Source organism: Macaca fascicularis, chromosome 1 (genome assembly GCF_037993035.2).
Source record: "Macaca fascicularis isolate 582-1 chromosome 1, T2T-MFA8v1.1".
Lineage (NCBI taxonomy): Eukaryota > Metazoa > Chordata > Mammalia > Primates > Cercopithecidae > Macaca > Macaca fascicularis.
The window spans coordinates 15,432,650-15,454,638 of NC_088375.1; the positions used below are offsets into that span (position 1 = coordinate 15,432,650).

General features: G+C 40.4%; 1 protein-coding gene across 3 annotated transcripts in view; it reads right to left on the bottom strand.

The window, feature by feature from the left end:
• Positions 1-556: 556 nt before the first annotated feature.
• KCNK1 (potassium two pore domain channel subfamily K member 1) overlaps positions 557-21,989 on the bottom strand; it is a 52,806-nt gene continuing 31,373 nt past the window's right edge. For 2 of the 3 annotated variants that reach the window (XM_005539758.5, XM_074026033.1), the window contains exons 2-3: positions 5,533-5,928; positions 557-1,550 (exon numbers count right to left, since the gene is read on the bottom strand). In XM_005539758.5, coding sequence (XP_005539815.1) covers positions 1,291-1,550; positions 5,533-5,928 — 656 coding nt within the window. In that variant the 3' untranslated portion in view covers positions 557-1,290. Of the gene's footprint in view, positions 1,551-5,532; positions 5,929-16,811; positions 17,144-21,989 lie in introns of those variants that run through there. The other variant, XM_074026030.1, reaches the window with a different exon arrangement.

Below are 21,989 nucleotides of genomic sequence, written 5' to 3' on the forward strand. Positions count from 1 at the left end.
TAAAATCCTTAATAGTATCCTGTGTACATCATCTAAATGTGACCTTTATGTTTTCTATGAAGGAGTATATATATATGTGTGTGTATATATACATAGTATACACTATATATGTGTGTGTGTATATATACTATATGTATACTATATATATAGTGTGTGTATATAGTGTACATATAGTGTATATATCCATATATACTATATATACACTGTATATACACTATATATACACTATATATACACTATATACACACACATATATATACACACACATATATATATTCTACATAGAGGCACACTTCTGATATATGAAAGCATAGGATTACAACCAGCTGTGATTTGTATTTTATTTTAGCTTCTGAACTTAAAATTCTCTGATTAATGTAACGTAATCTGTTCATTTAGGGATTTGTGTTTAAGCTCTGTGCTTTAGTGCTAGGTGGCTGCAAATCACAATGTACTTTCAAAACAGAGTATCTTAACCTTTTAATAAATCCTATTCATAACTTGTTCAATTCAAAAAAACTGTTTATAAACATGTTAGACATCTGACACCGTTCTATTGCAAGAGGGTAGAAACATTTATTGCAGCAGAATACTATGGTTATTCACTCTTGAGTTTATTATTCCCCTTATTTTATTGTAGCAACTCTGGATTCTTTAGTATAAAGAGAAATCAAAAGAAACAAAATATCTGTAGTCTTGGTTTGAGAAGTACACTGGGATCTGGTGGCCTAAACCATATATACAGAATATAAACATATGTATACTTTATATGTACATAGTTAATGGTTACCTATGCATTATAAATAGTAAGTTTAACTTAGATTCTACAAAAATAATCATTTTGGATGGGTACATGCAAACCAGTACACATAAACCTATTTATAAAACACATCTCTAGGATTTTCTTTTTTTGCTTCTAAATATAAATTTTGCTATTTAGCCATCAGCTAAACGATTTAAATGCAAACCCCAAAGTTTCCAGGTAAAAGTATAAAATCTGCTTCTAACCACAGCAGCATACTGCTTCAAGTATTCTCCTCCTATGTAAGGTGTAGATAATTTTGTCACATGTGAATTTTAAGTGCACATCCCATTTCCTCACATATTAGACATCCTGCCAGGGTCACAGCTTCTTTGTTCCATTTTTTTAAAATAAGACATTGCAAACAGTAGCTATTTCTTAAAGTGACATCATTTTTGCTTTTGCATTCTGATAAAAATGAACATACTTAAGCCTCTTCCTTGCACCCCGACCCTGGTGCCCTAGGATAATGCAAACAAATTCTACGCTCAATGGTTTGCAGGGCCATCCGCGCAGGCAGATGACTGAGTGGCCACAAAAGGCTCATTTTGCTTCTGGTCCTCTTTCATGCCAGCTGCCTGGTCTGTGATCGAGGAGAAGGACAGCTGGTCATGCTCTATGATGTGCACTTGATCCTCGTCCTTGTCCTTCTTCACATAGAACATTTTTCTGAATTTTTTCAGCTCATGGAGTTCACAGAAGGTTTCCAGAACTACCAACATGGCAATAAGGCCAAGTAGCAGGTAACCTGTGTGAGAAACAAGACAGTGTCTCAGTGTGATCTCAACATGGATAAATCAAGTAGCAAGTGATTTACCTCCCCACCTCATGCCAACACAGTATTTGTTAAGGAATAAACTCATTGCAAGGTTCTTAATTTTTAGAAGTGTTTTTAAGTTCATGGCTCAAAGAGGAACCACCCATTATTAAAGAGTGAAAGATAATGAAGAATGATTTAACCTCCTATGAACTTGGATTAGTCAGAATCACAGGCTGCAATTTTTGAGAAAAAAAAAATACTTGGGGCTGACGTGGCATTATTAAAGACACATAACATACTGCACTTACCCAAGTGTGATATTTCATGCAAGGAGGGCTTGTCACCTCTGCTTTATAATCAGTGGCTCACAAAATGCCAGTGATGTTTTAGAAAAGGTTTTGTTTTATCATGGGGTGCTCGGAGGAAAGCTTCATGCCTTTTTAAGCACTCAAAACTCTTACAATTTCTACTACAGAATAAGAGTTTAGTAATAGAAATTGCAGTCTAAATGCTATGGTTTGGCTGTGTCCCCACCCAAATCTCATCTTGAATTCCCACGTGTTGTTGGAGGGACCTGGTGGGAGGTAGTCGAATCATGGGGACAAGTCTTTCCCCTGCTCTTCTCATGATAGTGAATATGTCTCAGGAGATCTGATGGTTTTAAAAAGAGGAGTTCCCCTGCACATGCTCTCTCTCTTTTTGCCTGCTGCCAGCCATGTAAGACGTGACTTGCCCCTCCTTGCCTTCAACCATGATTGTGAGGCTTCCCTAGCCACGTGGAACTGTAAGTCCAATTAAACCTCCTTCTTTTGTAACCTGTCCAGTCTTGGGTATGTATTTATCAGCAGTGTGAAAAAGGACTAATACACTAAACTAAATCAAAATTTAAGAATGGATGTTGATATTAAATAGGTCCTTGTGCATGGCTATCTACACTTGCACCTAAATTCAGCAGCAAAGTCAAGCTCTCCGTTATCTCCCAGTTGTTTTTGGACATGTGGACTATTCACTGGCCAACACTACCAGTTTCTTACTGGGAAAATAAAGGATAACTGTTGACTCAAGTAAAATGTGTTGCTTGGAATCTGTGATGGGAAATGGTGATTTACAATTCCTTCCATCATTTTAAAAATGAGTTTTCAGAAAAAAAATGTCATCATAAAAAGGAACAGAAATGTGAAGATGAAAACTCCAAGAATAACAAAAATTCTGATTTTATGTCCCAGTGGTAAAACATTTGAGAAGGATTTTCAAAAATGTATGAAGTAGGGAAGCTAAAATTGGCAGCATAACAGGAATAAGAAGGCTGATTAGCCCAAGAATACAAAGTTTTAGTATCTTCAGGCTGACTATAGGTTTTGAAAACAATATCGTGCATTCAATGTGCTCTCCTGTACTTTAAAAATAGTAACGACATTGTTAGACGAATTGATGGATCAGTGTCTTTTCCTTTATTATTATTATTATTATTATTACTATTTTGTGAGACACAGCCTCATTCTGTCACCTAAGCTGGAGTACAGTGGCATGATGTCGGCTTACTGCACCGCCTCCCAGGTTCAAGTGATTTACGGCTGATTTTTGTATTTTTAGTAGAGACAGAATTTCACCATATTGGCCAGGCTGGTCTCGAACTCCTGGCCTCAAGTGATCTGCCTGCCTTAGCCTCCCAAAGTACTATGATTACAGGCATGAGCCACCGTGCCCAGCCTCCTTTATCAAATTTTTGAATGCTGACAAAAATACCCACGGGGTTTCAGACAAAAACTGTGGTATTTTATCCTGCCCACATCTAATATATCTTCGGAACATTCATTTGTTAGATACTCAGGTTCTTGACGCTCAAAACCTAAACTAATTCTATGTACACTGCTTTTTTAAAAAAAGATGCATGTTGTAAGAAGTGATAAAATGTTATGCAAGGATTTAGTATTATATGAAACACTGAGGAAGTAAAGTGGTTGGGCAAAATTTATGAGAAGAATTTATATAAGAGAAAATTATTGCAGCTAGCAAGCATAATTACAGAAACATTCTACTTTCCAAGTCACAGAATAAAATAAAATAAAGTAAAACAATCACCTATTATATGAAAAGAAAGTTAAGATAATGTTTATTTGGCTATCAAACTCACATATACGAAAAACATCTCTAATGCTACTGGCCATCACCACCCCACTGTCACACTCAGATAATGCTGGTGACGTGTCAACTCATAACATTTGGAAAGCACCAGGTCATTATGTTCTATGAGTCACAAAAAGGCGTATTCACTTTGAACCAGCAATCTCATTTCTTGGAAGAATATCAGAGGAAATGTGTACACATACAAAAGTATTCTTGGCCTGGCACAGTGGCTCACGCCTGTAATCCCAGCACTTTGGGAGGCTGAGACAGGCATATCACGAGGTCAGGAGTTCGCGACCAGCCTGGCCAACATGGTGAAACCTCGTCCCTACTAAAAATACAAAAAATTAGCCAGGTGTGGTGGTGGGTGCCTGTAATCCCAGCTACTCAAGAGGCTGAGGCAGGAGAATGGCTTGAACCCAAGAGGCGGAGGTTGCAGTGAGCCAAGATCGTGCCATTGCACTCCAGCCTGGGCAACAAGAATGAAGCTCCATCTCAAAAAAAAAAAAAAGAAAAAAGAAAAAAAAAATTATCTGCAGTGTCATTTATAATACCCCTGAATTAGAAGAAAGCTAACTAGTGAGCAATAGAGGCATGACTGGATTATGGTATGGCCACCTGGTGAATATCATATGGGCTCTAAAAATAATACCTATGGTAGCTACAGGAAATACAAAATCATCCTAAGTAATCATTTAGCCAAAAAAAAAAAAAAAAAAAAAAAAACTATCGAACTTGTATGGTAGCCAGGTACTGTTCAAAGCGTTCCCCAATGATTTATGAGTGAAGTCTTTGTTTTGGCTGAGCCCACGGTTTAATGGAAATGTCAAAATACACACAATTCAACTAAGCATTTTGTAGGGTTAAGAATCACAAGATAGAGCCAAGACCGAGCATCTGGCTGCTTGAGTATCTACTATGATTTCCTAGAAAACATGACGTGAGCCGAGTCATAAATTGAAAAATTCTTAAGAAGGCAAGACACAAATGAAAACAGCAGGTACATTACACCTGCAATTCTGTGCATCCTGAAAAGGGCAGGAAGGCTCACACAGAAATGAATGGTTTCTCGAAAATAGATGGTTAAGTTTTCTACGATATTATATTTAATTTAAAATGAAAACTGTTAAAAAATTATCAATCCCTGGCCATCTGAATTTGAATGCCCATTTTATTTTCCACATACAAAATTCTGGAAACAGTTAATAGAGGCTCACTTCTTCTAAAGAGAACCAGATGGACAAATGAGGTAAGCAGCTCTTTTAAGACTTTTCTGGTAAATTAAAGAGCATGACTGATAACACGCTCTATCCAAGGCCTAGTTTTCTTGGCCTTAAAATATTTAATAAAGTAGAGCAATCTTTTTTTTTATATTAACAGTTGGTTATCAAGTACATTCTGTATGAGGTATTTTTACACTGTCATTTATAATGCCTACATTATTAGTAAGAAATTGATCTGCAATTTTAAGGTGCTTGTGAAAAATAACTCAGTAATAAGATTTTTGCATAAAGAGTTTTGAAGGAAATCACGAAATGGTTGAGAAGGTGGTAAATTCGGAAAACTTCTCAGTGAGAAGAAAGCAATCAGTGTTTCTATGAATAACTCCTCATTGGGAGGTGAGGTGGAGCTTGGAGTGGCAAAATAGAGACAGAAGCCTGTAATCCCAGCTACTTGGAAGGCTGAGGCAGAGAATTGCTTGAACCTGGGAGGCGGAGGTTGCAGTGAGCTGAGCCGAGATTGCACCACTGTACTCCCAGCCTGGGCGACAGAGTGAGACTCGGGCTCAAAAAAAAAAAAAAGAAAGAGACAGAAGGAGCAGCCAGGGAGCCATAATACTCACACGTGATCCCAATCTTGTAGAGCTCTCTGAATTTTTGATTGTAGCCTTCCCCAGGCACATAATCTCCCAGGCCAATGGTGCTCAGGGAAATAAAACAAAAATAAAAGGATTCCAGGAAGTTCCAGTCATCCTCCAGGACTGAGAAGACAGCAGCCGGGATGAAGAAGAAGCAGGACACAGTGACAAACCCAAGGAGCACGGCATGGACGATGGCCACCACCTGCTTGGAGAAGCCCCAGCGGATGTGGAAGTAGAGGACTGGCCTGCGAGTGACGTGCACGGTGATGCGCTGGACCACAGCCGTCAGGAACAGGAGGGTGAAGGGAATGCCGATGACGGAGTAGATGATGCAGAAGGCCTTACCCCCATCTGACAAGGGCACGGTGTGGCCATAACCTGCAAGGAGAACAAGGTCACTGAGGCGAAGAGGAAGAGACTAAGTGGCAAACACATTTTTAAAAAATATATGCCTACCGTCTGCATTTATTCCCCTCAAACTAAAGAGAAGAGCGAGACTTCAGGTCTGCCACTTTAGAGGCTCTAGCATAATTGTCACGTCCCAGTAAAATTCAACAGTGGTCGCCATAAGTTTGGAAGTCCACCATTCTTTGTAAAATCCAACCAGCAATTCCAATACATCAGGGTCTCTGGTCTTGAATTCACCATCAGGCTCAAACACTAGTTCTGTGTGCTAAGGAACTAAGGCCCACACCATCTTAGACCATCAGGAAAAACTCAACTGAGGCCACCCACGTCACCAGGGCCAGTCTATCCCCTCCACCCCTACACTTTCCCCAAGGATCCTCATTAGTGTCTAAACCTCAGTCTACACTCACCTCCCAAACAAACTACTCAGAATGTTCTAACAGTAACGACTGACAAATAAAGGTGTGTGAACAGAACCAAGATAATATGAGTCCAGTAAGAGGGTGGAGTAGAATCAATGAAGATAGAGGTATCAAAAAGAGGAAGAAAAATGAAGATTAAAGCACGCCATGTCACAGGATGGAGCACTGGTATACAGCACCCTTGACATGAGTAACTCCATCTTAGAAAAAGACTCCATCTTACATTTCATAGGGCTCTTTGCCAACAGGGACAAGACGTTATGCTTAATAAATAAAGTCTGCATCCAACCAGATAAGGGCAAAAACAAGCACATTGTTTCACTATCAGTCCTTGCCAGAGGACTCCGTGGCCATAAAAAGAGCAGGACATCAGTAGCTCAAAATGGCCACCTCAACTGACACTGCCTTGCTGTCAATTGTGATTAGCACTTGGCATTTGCTGGGAAGGCTCTGCCCCCACTGAAGACTCTTCGTTGCAAAACCTGTGGACCACTCGCCTGGCCCGACCAGGGGATCCTTTGTGTCTTTGTTGCTCTCCCAGTCTCCCTGGACTGGTTTGTTAACCCTTCTTCTTGTCCCTTTTCTCTTGATGTTATCTGTTACTTTGTTTGTCGTGAAATGTTTGACCTGTAACACCTATCTATTGATTAAGTATACTATTATGTATGGTTTGCAATACAATTGACTTGTGAGTGGCTTATGTGCCTATGGCTCTGACTACCGAGTAAGCAGGAGGTACTAGGGAAAATTCCCTCCTTGGAATTCCATGCAACTCCCGGCTTTTGTGACTGAAATAGCATCAGTAAAAGTCTGACACTATGGAAAGACACAAACGTGTGTGGACGTGGTTATCTGTGACTCTGTACAGCTCATGAGAATACTTCTTGTCAAATATTTTGCCCAATTATCTGGTTAAATGGCACATTCATAAACTGACACATTTCCCCTACCCCACCCCTTGTCACTTCTGTATTTTCAAAGATATCATAAAGTCCACAAACAAACATTGAAAAAAGTACATTAGGACCAGTGGTTGAAACACGTGTCTGTTTTACTTTCTACCAGGTTGAGGTTATTCCCAAATCAAGCCAATCAGGGGACTCTTCATCCAACCAACGCCAACAGAGAATCCAGCTGGGCATGGGGCCTGGTGGCTATTTTTAAAATCTCATGAGCACTTCATCTTAGAAGGACTAACATGTCTGAACAAGTCAATTCAGGAAAAAGCCAGCTAAATACATTTTTTTATGAAATTGGATTCTGAGAAAAATCTACATAGGTGATTATAATTGAAAAGTAGTTTCAAAATCTGATCTGTAAAATACACTCAGCTTAAAAATAAACAGACTCCTCAGTTGCAAATCCACCAAATTCTCTGCCTTACACCTAAGGCTTATACAAGTGTATGTGGGTATTAAAAAGCTTCCTCGATTATTCCCATGTGCAGCCTCACCACAGCAGAGGCAGGGTTCTTGTCCCACTGTCCCAGAAAGTACACAGTTTATGAATGAACTACAGCACAGTCCAGGAATCCTCTGAGATTGTACATCCACTTTCCCATGGAGAGATTCCAGGGCTTCAATTCTCAAAAGGGGTACGCATCCTCAAATGGTTAAGAACCACTCTTGTTCTGAGTGTCGGTTCCTGAATCCATCTGGTCCCTGCACACCCAACTGCTCCTGGAATGCGATGACTAATTTTGGGCATGATATTGAAAGAGGGAAGTGGGCAAGTTGGAGAGTGCCTTGAGAATAACATGAAGGATGGTGCCAAATAATGTTCATGCTACACATGGAAGCAGGAGCCTTTGAATGTTTCATTTTGAGAAAAAAATATGTGAAGGAAGAATGAGACTTGTTCTGAGGAAAGCAGCTGATATCACAGAACCACCTGAACTAATGGGAGCTTCGACTTCAGCGAGGCACCAAAGAGGGATGTTCCCATGCTTGCAGAGATCCGGAAATAGAATCTGAAAATGCAACTTTATTTAACCATAAAAAAGCAAACTGGAGGCTGGGCGCGGTGGCTCGTCCCTGTGATCCCAGGACTTTGGGAGGCCAAGGTGGTCGGATCACGAGGTCAGGAGTTCAAGAACAGCTTGGCCAACATGGTGAAACCCTGTCTCTACTAAAAATACAAAAATTAGCCGGGCATGGTGGCGGGTGCCCGTAATTCCAGATACTTGGGAGCCTGAGGCAGGAGAATCGTTTGAACCCGAGAGGCGGAGGTTGCAGTGAGCAGAGATGGCACCAATGCACTCCAGCCTGGGTGACAGAGCAAGACTCTGTCTCAAGGAAAAAAAAAAAAAAAAGCCAACTCAACTGGAAAGCGTTTCACAAATGTAGTCACCAGCTTGTGACTGAAAGTGCTAGATATTAATAATAGTACTCACACGACCAGAGGGTCAAGCAGAAACTGCAAGAGATGAATTTAGCTTTGGCACTGATTTTGTCGAGAAAACATAAGTTCAGCTGAGTCAGTTGGAATCCACGAAGGCCTTTAAGTCTATGATTTTATTACTTTTTTTGGTAGCCTTTTTATAAATTAGCTTTACTAAAAGTGTAACACACAATCCAAATTTTCCATACCATCTGTTCCAATAAATTACATGATTTAGGTTCTAGTAGAGAAAAAAAAGTAAACAAACTTCTAGCTTAAAAATATTTTAGCTTAGGAATTTTCTCTCAAATTGTGATAGCTCTTTTCATTAGAATGTTAACTAAATCTCATTTACTAAAATGTTATCTTCAAGCAATAAAGATAATCATTATAAGACTCTAAGACCTCGTTCTGCAGTGATGGCATTTTTATGCTAGTACTGTAAAAATATTATATATTCCCACTAAGAGATTAAAAACCATCACCATGCAGATCCTTACTGAAAGTAATTTTCCTCTCCTGATGTGTACATCAATAATTTTTTGGTAATGGAAAGTAAAATTTAAAATTTACATCTCATTTGCATTCCACACACTTAGCGCAGGCCATATTGAGTAAACCACCCTCTGCACCAACTACAACACAGCGCTTCGTTTGCAGTAGACGGCTTAATGCATCTGACGGAAACTTTCAGTCCTATTGAATTTTAATGAAGTGGTGAATAATTTACTCAAGTCCAGTCAATTGAATCTTCAGCTAAACCATGAAGCAAAACTCATATTTTTAAATGTTATAATCATATTTAACTCCATTACAAACCACAAATAATTTAGCAAAATGTTAATAGACCTGGATTACTTGGGTTAAATTTTTCTAAGGCCGGTCATCACATAATTTTTGGAACCAAAAGATTGAACATAACAGACTGCTGAAAAAACTGACCTCAAAATTAGTTACAATCCTGAGACAAAGCTCTCACTCACTAATATTCTTGTATTCTAGCCTCCTACTCCACAACTGCTGGGTTTCCTGTTATGAACTTGCACCTGTGAGGCATGTATGAGTATATGTATAATGGGTGGTTGTAATGATGACAGTCTCCTACTAAATTTGCCTTCCCATCTGGCTACTCTAATTACAACAGCCCCGACACTATGCTGGCTAATACCCAATCAGGGGCTATGCGACACTAGATTTTTCTGGTATTTAAATGCTCTCTAATGAAGGCCAAGACAGAGAACCTTTGTGGGCTCCTATTGAGTACATTGGAGCAAGGCAGTGATATGCAGCTTCTTCACATATACCAGATGCTTTTGAGAAAGGTGTACCTTACAACGGCCCCACGTTATGACCCTGAGCCTGTAACAGTATCACTTATTTGCATTATTCAGTATCATATGGAACAATGTATACATTCTCCATTAAGTTAGCTTGATATATGGAAGAAGAAGAAGCAGGAGGAGGAGGGGGAGGAGGAGGAGGGGGAGGAGGGGGAGGAGGGGAAGAGGAGGGGGAGGAGGAGGAGGAAGGCGGAGGAGGGGGGAGGAGGAGGAAGGCGGAGGAGGGGGAGGAGGAGGAGGGGGAGGAGGGGGAGGAGGAGGAGGGGGAGGAGGGGGAGGAGGAGGAGGGGGAGGAAGGCGGAGGAGGGGGAGGAGGAGGGGGAGGAAGGCAGAGGAGGGGGAGGAGGAGGTGGAGGACGAGGAGGAGGAAGAGGGGGAGGGGGAGGAGGAGGGGGAGGGGGAGGAGGAGGGAGAGGGGGAGGGGGGAGGAGGAGGAGGGGGAGGGGGAGGAGGGGGGGAGGGGGAGGAGGGGGAGGAGGGGGAGGGGGGAGGGGGAGGAGGAGGCAGCTACAGAAGAAGAACCTCAGCCTCTCCACCTCAGCAGAGATACTGACATCAGTCACAGTGTTTCCCGTTCTGTAAAACAGAATTTGCTTTGCAATCCTGGACTTCAGCTTATTAATTATCTCTTTCCCACTGGACTGTGTGGCCCTGGAGGGTAGACCACATCCTCTCCTACTTTACATTTCTCCAGGATCCCCAAACACAGCGCTGTCCAATCTACAGTGAACCATAATACCGTTGCTGTTAGTGACTTCAGTGTCACGTGGGTCAGAAACTCACTGTATGGTGAAACTCATTGCACAGTGATGAATAAGCTTCAGGTGAGGTTGACTTTTTCTGTGATTTTCATTTTGCACTTTGCTGGAAATAAGTTGTTTCATATTTTTAAAAAAGTTAACTTCAAGATATCTTGCACACAACAGGTCTTCATAATTCCATTTTTTGATGGCAATACTTTTTCATGGATAAACTCTGTTCATCCTTCCTATCCCTGCCATGCACACAACAGGGAATGTACATCTTCCGTTATTTTGCTTATGTTATAAAAGGAAGTTTGCCAGAGAGAGAAGGCTCAAGGGAGCTCTAAATAGACTGAAGAGAAGTGCTGACAGAATGAAAGTGGACTACAGTCAATACACGTGACCAAGGAGGCACAGATGGTAAGAGGTCACAGAGGTAACAAGTCATGGCAGGTGCGAGTGGTCTAGGATTTTCTTGGATCACTTTTTACTGCCTCATTCATTTAATACTTTTCTAAACACTTATTGTTATTTCTACTCAATCATGAATGGTTTCTTGTTAAGCAAAGATAGAGAGGCAATGGCATTCCTAGTTGGGACATGGCATCAATTCTTTACTTTACAGTGGACATCTGAGAGAGGGACTAAATTAATACACTGCACTTAAAAGCTAGAGGAGCCAGCAAACACCTCAAGTGCCACAGGCGAGAGCCTTGCACTTTTTGCAATGAAGTTTCCACTATAAATGGCAGCACAGTGAAAGAACAATCAGAAATAATAACTTAGGCAAGGGGAACTCATCATGCATCCATCAATCTGAGGAGATATGTTCGGGAAAGGAGGAAAATGGGCTCAAAACAGCCATACATTGTGGCTTGCCACATGTGTACAAGCTCTAGTGTATGCAGAATTGTGAACCTTCTTAACAATTTCCAAATCCTAGCGTTGCTATTTCTACTTCATAAATACAAAGACTGAGTTTTTGAGAGTTTAACCAACTTGCTCAAAGGCATATGAATAACAAATTGAGCCCATAATCTTTGCACTCTACCACTCCAGATATATTATATGACACAAAGGACATGGATGCATCAAAAGTCAACTCAAGTCCTAACATTATTTCTTAGGTGCTCTCAGTGAGAGGGTGGTGTTACTGGCTACCTGCAAAAGAAGAACAATGACGTCTTTCCTGTGGTTCCATGTAGCTGATTGTAAGATAGTGAGACTGAAATGAGAGGACATGAGAGAGTAAAAACAATGTTTAGTAATGAACAAAGGACTGTGTAATTCACACACAGAACTGGCTGGTGGAAGGTGGAGCCTAGGGTAACTCTACAGATATCCGGAGGTGGGTCAGCAAAACATCTATCAAGGGTCAGAGAATGTAGGCATAACCTACATGCCTTTCATATTCTTGAAATAGAGTTTGGAGCCACATAGATGAACTTCTATGGTAAATAGTAGAGTCATCAATGAAGAAGATAGAGAAATGTCCCTAAATTGTGACAAACAAACATGAAACATAACAAATTAGTGGTGACCTTGAAAAGTAGAGTTTCTGTGGCAATAATTCATATCAGTGATATAAGCATAAACTAAATTCTAATAAACTACTTATCTTCCTATTTAACTACTTAATTTAAATAACTCTGAAGGAATCTCTGTCTATAAATAAATATCTAATTGCAGAGATACCAGCTAAGTAAGATAGGATGTCCAATAGCCCAAAGAATGAGTTATATTCTAAAGACATTAATATAAATATCAGGTAAAAGTAGAAATCAAAATTGTACATTATGATTATAAATTACTCAATACATAAGTACATTTTCATTGTAAAAAATTCAAACAACACTGATGCAGCAAATGTCCCCTTGACTACTCATGTCCTCTTCAATTCTAGTTCTCTCCGGAGATTACTGTTAGGAGTTTTCTTTGAATAGCACATCCTGGAGATGGCTCCATTTTGAAACATGAAAAGCTCCCTGTTCTTTAAACACAATATTCTACTCTATACAAGCACTGTAACTTATTTTATCCACCCCTCAACGGAAGGATATTTAGAGTATTTCCAATTCTTCACTATTAGAAGCAAGTCAAAGACAGTGTAGCCAGGTCCTCTGAGTCACTGGTAAGAAGAGTGTAACAGAATGGGCCATACAAGCGCTGATATTCTTTATGAGTAGCCTTATGCACTACACAAATTTTTGGCTCGAAATACAGCTTATTAGCAGAAAGTTAAAAATAACTCCCCTAAAGCTCTAACAACCCCCTAGCTCCTGGCAGACGCCATTCCCAGGGGTAGGTACACACACAGTGCCTGGGTGGTGTGTGTTCAAATGGCAATCATCTGGCTGAAGTGTGCAGTACTGTGTCTTCCAGGTGAGAACTGGCCCCTTGCCCTGATGTAGCTTCCTTTTCCTAAGGAGATTCTCTTATCTTCCTTGGCCTTTCTTCTGGACTTCTCATGTTTGTCTGTGTTTATGATGTTTGTTTACTTAAATAGGAGCTTGCCGGCAGTATAGTGAATGTATCACATAATGACGCTTGAGTCAACAATGGGCCACATATATGACAGTGGTCCCATCAGATTAGACTGGACCTGAAAAACTCCCATCACCTAGCAATGTCGTAGCCATGGTAACTCCATAAGGCAATGCATTACCCAAGTGTCTGTGGTGATGCTGGTGTAAACAAACCTCCTGAGCTGCTATTTGCATAAAAGTATGGCACATACGATTATAGTGTATGTATATATATCGATAATGATAATAAATGACTGTTACTGGTTTAGATAGTGACAATTTTTTACTAATTTTTATCATTATTTTAGATTGTATTCCTTTCCTTCTACAGGACTTGCCTGAAGCTGGTTTACATTTAACATTTTTTAAAACAAAAAATATTTAAAATAACAAAATGTCCAATGTAAACCAGCTTCGGGAAAGTCCTTCAGGAGGAATTCAGAAGAAAACACTGTTATCATAGGAAATGACAGCTCCATGCGTGTTACTGCCCCCTGAAGACCTTCCAGTGGGGCAGATGTGCAGGTGGACGATCCTGATCCTATGTAGGCCTAGGCTAGTGTGTGTGTGTGTGTGTCTTAGCTTTTAACAAAAAAATTTAAAAAGTAAAAAAACCCTGAAAATTTAAAAAATAAAGCTTACCAAATAAGAATATAAAGGAAGTATTTTTGTACAGCAGTATAACGTGTTCGTGTTTTAAGTTAAACGTTATCACGAAAGAATCAAACATAAAAACGTTAAAAAGTTTATAAAGTAAACAAGTGACAAACGCTAAGATTAATTTATTATTGAAGAAAGAAAACAATTTTAAATAATTGAACTTAGCCTAAGTGTCCAGTGTCTACAAAGTCTACAGTGGTGAATAGTAACGTCCGAGGCTGTCACATTCACTCACCACTTAACTCACCCAGAGCAACTTCAGTTCCTGCAAGCCCCATTCATGCTAAGTGTCTCATACAGGTGTCCCATTAAAAAAAATCTTTTATACTGTATTTTTACTGTATCATTTCTAGGTTTGGATATATTTAGATACACAAATACGATGTGCTACACTTGCCTACAGTCTTCAGTACGGTAACATGATATACAAGTTTGTAACCTAGAACGATATGCTATAGCATTCAGGTTTGTACACTGTATGTTGTTCACACAATGACAAAAACAACTAAGGATGCATTTCTCAGAACGTATCTCAGTCATTAGGTGACGCTTGACTGTAGTCTCATTTTCTCTCTTGGCATCTAGGAGTTAGCATATAGTCTTTTATATATAAGGAACTGTTTTTGTTAGATGATTCTTGCTTAATATGCAGTTTTTCTTTTTAATCTACCTGCTTATTAAGTATGTGTCCAAAATTATACAATCAAATATTCGAATTTTCTAATGTTAAAGTAAGCAATTTGGCCAAATTAAAGTTTCCATAATAAATGCTTTCTTTTCTAAGCATTAAACATTTTCAGGTTCATTCTCTATGATTTTAAAACATATATAATTATTTCTTTTGCCCCTCGAACTAGTAAATGAATAATATCCAACTCTAATGGATCCCTGTTGTCCCATTTCTATATGCTTTCTTTTCCCTAGCACTGTTTACTATTTAACTTTTAAATGTGTTGAACCTTTCTTAGCTTGAGAATTTAAATTATGATTATTTGTCCTTATTTTTTCATATTTTTAGAACTGTTTTTCCATCCATTTTAAAAGTATGGATCTCTGCCATGTCTTTTCACACCACCCTCTGCATACTCTCACAGATGAAGATCATCTCATCAAGCCTTGCTTCCTAAAACTGAAATTTTGAAAGAAACAAGTATGTTACATACAATTACTCAAATTCTTTATACTCCTTTTCTCCATTATCTCTAAGCTGGTGAGTACCTGGTTGACAGTCCAACTTTTGACCCATCACCTTCTGCTGTAGGAGCCTAAGTTTGTCAAAGTGCTAAAAAACAAACAAAAAAAACCTTGACGTTTTTAAGTTATAACTTACTAAAATTTGCAGTAAGATATTAAATGCTATAGTAGGACAGCATAGGAAACAGACCAGGCTCTCTCCTCTATTTCTCTGTCTCTCTTTCTCTCTTCTTTCTTTCTTTTCTTTTCTTTCTTTCTTTCTCTTTCTTTCTTTCTTTCCTTCTTTCTTTTCTTTCTTTCTCTTTCTTTCTTCTTTCTTTTTTTCTTTCTTTCTCTCTTTCTTTCTTTCTTCTTTCTTTTGCTAATCATTGTTATCAGGCAGTTCCTTATGAAAATAAATTCTGTAATAATCTCTTTATCACCCAGATTCCTGCAGACAATATGGCTTGCCTTGTTCAACGGTACCATCTACCGTGCACTGTGATTTTATGTCTTGCTAGGTTACTGTGGGCAGGTAAATGTAGCACAGGAACATGACCCACTACTGGATATGGGTAATAACCACATTGCTTCACGATTTTAGTACAGCTTTCCCCCAATTCCAAGCAGTCACATTTCAAAAACATAAGAATCCCACCTACGGCTTTTCCATCCCAAAATGTACTGACACTGCCTTGGTTGCGGGGGTTGCAGAAGAAGGGGGACAAAAAGCGATGAGAAAGCAGCTCTTGTGAAAAGGTGGATTTGTCCCCCTCTCATCAAAGCTAAAATAAACTCATCCTCACTCATCCTCACTGCTCATCCTCCCAGACACAAACCAAATGGGCTTCTTACTCAGTACTGGACATCTCTCAGGCAAGATTCCCCTTTAATATTTTCTAACTAAATTACATGAACAGGTTAATTAGAAAATATTTTAAAAACAACATGCTATCTAATTCACTAACGGAGTATACTTACAATGTGTTATGACTAGGACCAAAAAAAGGAAATAAAAGAGACTGAAAATGAAGTTTTGGGCTGGGCATGGTGACTCACACATGTAATCCCAGCACTTTGGGAGACTGAGGTGAGAGGGTTTCTTGAGGCCAGGAGTTCAAGACCACCCCAGTCAACACAGTGAGCTCTGTCTATACAAAAACTAAATCAATGAGCTGGGCATAGTGGCATGTGCCAGCAGTCGCAGCTATTTGGGAGGCTGAGGTGGGAGGATCACTTGAGGCTGGGAGGTTGAGGCTGCAGTGAGCCATGATCGTGCACCACTGCACTCCAGCCTAGATGAAAAAAGAGGCTCTGTCTCAAATTAAATAAATAAATAATAAATTTATAAATAAATAAATGAAGCTTTGTCACCCTTGTGTGAAAGCTGATCACATGAACGGAGTCATTTTTGTCATACCCAACGAAGACAGAATCAATAAGCCAAGGGGAAAAGCACTCAGGGTAAAGAATATTGCTCCAAAAAACATAATTCTCTGCAGGCCTAGCAGCTGACACTGCTTGCAGTAACCTGAAACCAGTTTTGTCTAATGACTAGTGAGACGACCTGCTGTAACTCTCAGACTGGGTTTGCGCACCGCCCTCACTTACCAATTGGAGCTTGCCAGCTCCTCAAAACCTCACTGGTGCCAATGAAACTTCTCAAAGAGCAACTTGCAACATTTCTCCTTTTTATAAAACCTCTAACCTTCTCTTTGTTGTTCAGAGATAGCATTTTCAGTTCATACCGGAGACTCTCTCTTCCAGGTTTGTAAACCAGCATTGCCAGTGAAATTCTCTTTTCTGTTATCTAGCCATCCTGGCGGTCCTTTGGATGATACTTGTTTAATCCTGCAACCCAGTTGAAAGCAGAGATGTCAATATTACAATTGCTGATGGTCTCACAAACCTCTTGTTTCCTTCAGCATCCTCCATCTGTGAGCCTGTGAAATTAAACAAGTTAAGGGGCTTCCAAAATACAACGGTGGGACAGGCATAGAATAGACATTCCCATTTCAAAAGACAGAAAAGAATAGAAGGAAAGAAAAGAAGAAAGGACAGGTCCCAAGTGAAGTCCAAAATTTTGTCTCGAGAATAATCTTTGGCTCAATGCTCTGTCCCCCAGGTCCCCTGGGGTTGTGGTCCTGCCTTCCCAACTCATTGGGTTGGTGGCCCTCCCCAAAGGCTGCTCTGTGCCCTTGTGGCTCCCAGAGCTAGAATCCTGTCTATGGCTCTACAGGTCTAGGGTTGCTGGGGTGGTCCTACCACTCGGCTATCCTGGATGTTGCTCCAGTAAGGGCTCTCTGTGGAAGTCCCATGCTTGCCTGCACAAGCTTCTGCACATTGGAGCTGTGATGGAGGTGGCAGCCCCAATTACTTCTGAGTCACCTTGAGCAATAGGTTCCACTTGGTTGACTAATCTCCTTATCAGACGGTCATTTGGTCGCAACCTTGGTGTCCTTTCCCAATGTGCCTTCTCATTCATTTACTTATTTTTTTAAGAGATGGATTCTCATTATGTTACTCAGACAAGTCTCAAACTCCTGGGTTTAAGGGATCCTCCGGCCTCAGCTTCTCTAATAGTTAGGACTACAGGCATGAACCACTGTGCCCAATATCTCATTCTTTATAATATGGCTGGGGTGAGAATTTTCCAAATCTTTAAATGCTGCTTCCCTTTGATTAACAATTCTGTCCTTAAATCTTTTCTCTCTTTTCACATTTTAATGTAGGCTGTCAAAAGAAGCCAAGCCACAACTTTCACACTTTGCTTAGAAATTTCCTTATCCAAATATATAACTTCAGTGTTCACCACTTTACCTTCTGCAAGACACTAGACTACAGGCACGATTCAGCCAAGTTCTCTGACACTTCTTAAAAAAAATTTTTTTTTCTTTTACTTTAAGTTCTGGGATACATGTGCTGAACGTGCAGGTTTGTTACACAGGTATACATGTGCCATGGTGGTTTGCTGCATCTATCAACCCGTCATCTAGGTTTTAAGCCCTGCATACACTAGGTATTTGTTCTGATGCTCTCCCTTCCCTTGCCCCAACCCCTGATGGCCTTTTCTCCATTGTCCAATAACATGGTCCTCATTTCCCTCTGAGACCTCATCAGACTGGCCTTTATTACCCATATTTCTGTCAACGTTCTGTTCATGATCACTTAGGTATTTTCTAAGAGGATTAAGGCTTTCTTTATAGCTCTCCTCTTTTCTTTCTGAGCCTTCATCAGAATCACCTTTAAAGGTCAATTCACAGCAATGTAGGCTTTTTCTAGTGTGCACCTCCAAACTCTTTCCAGTTTCTACCTATTACCCATTTCCAAGGCCGCTTCCACATTTTTTGGTATTTGTTAGAAGCACTTCCACTTCTTGGTGCCAATCTTTATATTTGTCAGGACTCTCTGGAGAAACAGAAGCAATAGGATATATATATAGATACATAAGAAGAGATTTATTATGGGAATTGGCTTATCCAATTATGGAAGCCAGCAAGTCCCCTGGCATGCCATCTGCAAGCAGAAGAACCAGGAAAGCCAGTGGTGTAATTCTGCCCAAGTCTGAAGACCTGAGAACCATAGAGGCCAAGGTCATAACTCCCAGTTCAAGGTCACGAGAAGAGAGATGTCTCAACTCAAAAAAAGACAAATAGCCCTTTCTCTCCCTTTTTGTTCTATTCAGGCCCTTCATGAATTAGATAACGGCTCTCCACATTGGTGAGGATGGATGTTCTCTACTCAGTCTACTGATTCAAATGCTAATCTCTTCCAGAAACACCCTCACAAATGCACCCAGAGGTAATGTTTTACCAGCTATCTGGGCATCCTCTAGCACAGTCAAGCTGACACAACTAACCATCCGTCAGGCAAGGTGTTTTGAAATGTAAGTTTTATTATTATTCAGGTATAGTGAGGCCAACTAGACCAGGGGATATTTGCAATGGAAAAGATAGCTTGTTCAGGTTTCAAAAGTGGTTAATGCCATGCCATGCCATGCTGTGGGGGCACCTAGGGAAACATCAGTTGGTCAGGACACAAAGGAATCGGGGGGGAACTTTACTCTGGTTTCTGCAGGAATAAATCAGTGAAGCAGCGTAAGCAGGTTTAGGGTTGGCTACTTGGAATCATTTCAGCAAGCTTCGGAATATAGGAGTTGTCCCGTTGTCTGGTACCAGGCTCCGGGGTGACTGAGGCAGAGCACTAGTGGCTCAGAATGTGAAAGCCTTATAAAGAACGTAGCTGGGGATGGGGCTCCAGAGTGTTCAGTTTGCATAGGAAAAGCATGCTCACAGGTGAGTCATTTACTATCCTTAGAAACTGGCCAGCCCTGGGAAGGGCAGTTCCTTCAGGGTCAGCAAAGCCCAAGATGTCAAAGCATCAGAATAAAAAAGATAATACAGAAGGAGTGTGTGACCAGAGCCAAGATCTGCCAAAGAATGTCCACCAGCATGGCCTAGAAACAGTCCCAACCCAACCCAGAGGAGCTTGTTCTAGTAACCAAACCAGGAAGCATTCAGGGTACTGGATAGTTATAGGGGAGATGTGCTTGAAAGCATTTAAGAAAAAGTCAGGGAATGTGGTCTATGGAGAGTTATGGTACCAACAGCATGAACTCCTGAAACCTTTAAATCACCCCACGTTTGTTACTTGTTAACTCTTGTTCCCCCTCACCCCAGACCTGTGAAGAGCATTCCAGTGAGAAAATGAAAGGAAAGCATTTGGTATGTTATGCTTTAAAGGTACAACCTCCTTTAATCTTCACATCAGCTCTTTCAGATAAGCATGCATATCCCTATTTTACAAATAAAGAGACTAAGGGATTAAATAGTTTTCCAAAGATCTGAAAGCAAGTGCGTGATGGGGGCAGGATTTGAACCATGGGTTTATCAATCTTTTATGTCTGGCCTCAGGAATAGTGGTAAGGAAGAATGAGGAAAAATCAAAGAGGGGTGATGACCAATGTAGAAAATAAAAGCTGGAGAAAGAAATCCCTGGATATTTCCAGAATAAAGGGTTACTCTGAGATAGAATGGACCTAAGACAACAACCATAGACCTAACCCACCCAAGCAGGAGCTCCCAGGAAAAACAGGTCTCAGCCCCCATGATTCAGTGGCCTTCAGTGAGAGCTAGGCTCCAGCTTCAGAACACTTGTCCAATCCTTCCTGGATCTCAGCCTGATTGTTGCTTGGCCCTCTTCGCTTTTAACTCATGGCAGCCTTTGCCGTGGGGTTACTCTCAGGTAAAGGCTACCTTTGTTGCCTTATCACTTCTGTTCACCTTTGGCCTCATTTAGGTGAAATGTCCAGGTCATCCCTTGTCTTCCTGTTCCCAGTTCCATGAGAATAAGAATAAGAGGGTTTATACATCCTCATGGTGAATGTAATCCACATACATGTCTTGTAGGAGAGAGCAGCCTGTCAGAAACGAGGCAGTGTCATCAATGTGCCCTGGCGTTCTCATACCAGCTGCTGCTGCTATACCCTTGACAGCACCTTCTGTGTAGGAGTCAGCACACTGCACACGCCCTGCTTCCATCTGCGTGTCTATCAAACATAGGCCCACCTTTCTACCTGGGACATTTGAAGAGACAGTTAGAAAGCTGACCCTGATTATTTCATAAAACAGAATAGCAAAGGGAGAATCATATATTATATTCTAGTGTGACTCTTTGTCTTTCTTTTTGATATTTTCCCCTCTCGCTTTCTTTACCATTTCTTAGAAATGTTAACAACAGGACAACACAGTGAAGATAAGATAAAGAAGCTCACAGAGAGGATGCGTCCAGTTTTTCCTAAAGCCGCAATATTTTAAATGAGGTTGCAAATCTACTAACCAAAGCGGTATTTCTTTCACATGCCACCTCCTCTGGGTTTGCCTTCAGGTTTGACATAATTATCCTGCAGCCATCACTACCCTTAGGTTTGAAAGTTATTATACTGTAAAGCCTTTTCAGTAATGCACTTTTAGAATGAGGTTTTTAAATTCGTGCTGTAGGCATTTTTCCCCAGGGCGTAGATGCTGTGCAGGCAACTCAGGATTTAGATTTCTTTTCCTTCAAGAACAGTTGGGCACTTTGCCCAATGGAAGACAGACTGCAAAGGTAACGGGGAAAATGCTGGATGACAAGAAGACACACCATTTACTTGATGCTGAATTCCCACACTCCAAACCTGCAGATAATCAATACAGCTCCCGCTTAGTCCCAAAGCTTAACTGAGACTAGAAAGCAAAGTAGTCCTAAATCTCATATTATGTAAAGGGATGCAGGAACCCTAGATTCTCTGTAGAATCAAAGCAAACCTCTGCTCCTTCATTCCCTTCATTCACAGGAACTCAGAACAGCCACTTGCTAAGGCTTCTGGTGCCCCTGGGAGGAAAACATTGTGTCCATTTTGCCTTGGAGGGGATCTCCATACCTTTTGGAGGAGGACATTCTTGAAATAAAGTCAACAGTTTTGTTTTTTTTTTTTCTATTGTTTGAAAGACTTTATTTAGGGGAACAGGTTGAGGAATCACATTTGCTAATTTTGAATCCTAGTTCTGCTTCTCATTAGCTATGTTTCCCTGAAAAATGTGATGCCTTAGTTTCCTAATCTGCCAAATGTGAAGACTATTTCCTATCTCATGCAGGTGTTATGAGGATTAAATTAAACAATCCATGTGAAACATTTAGTACAGATGCTGCACATATGAAGTACCATGAAGGCAAACTCTTCTATTGCTGTGGAAAGAAAAAACCAATTGAATTATCTCCACAATAGGTACACTCTTTCATATTAGCCAC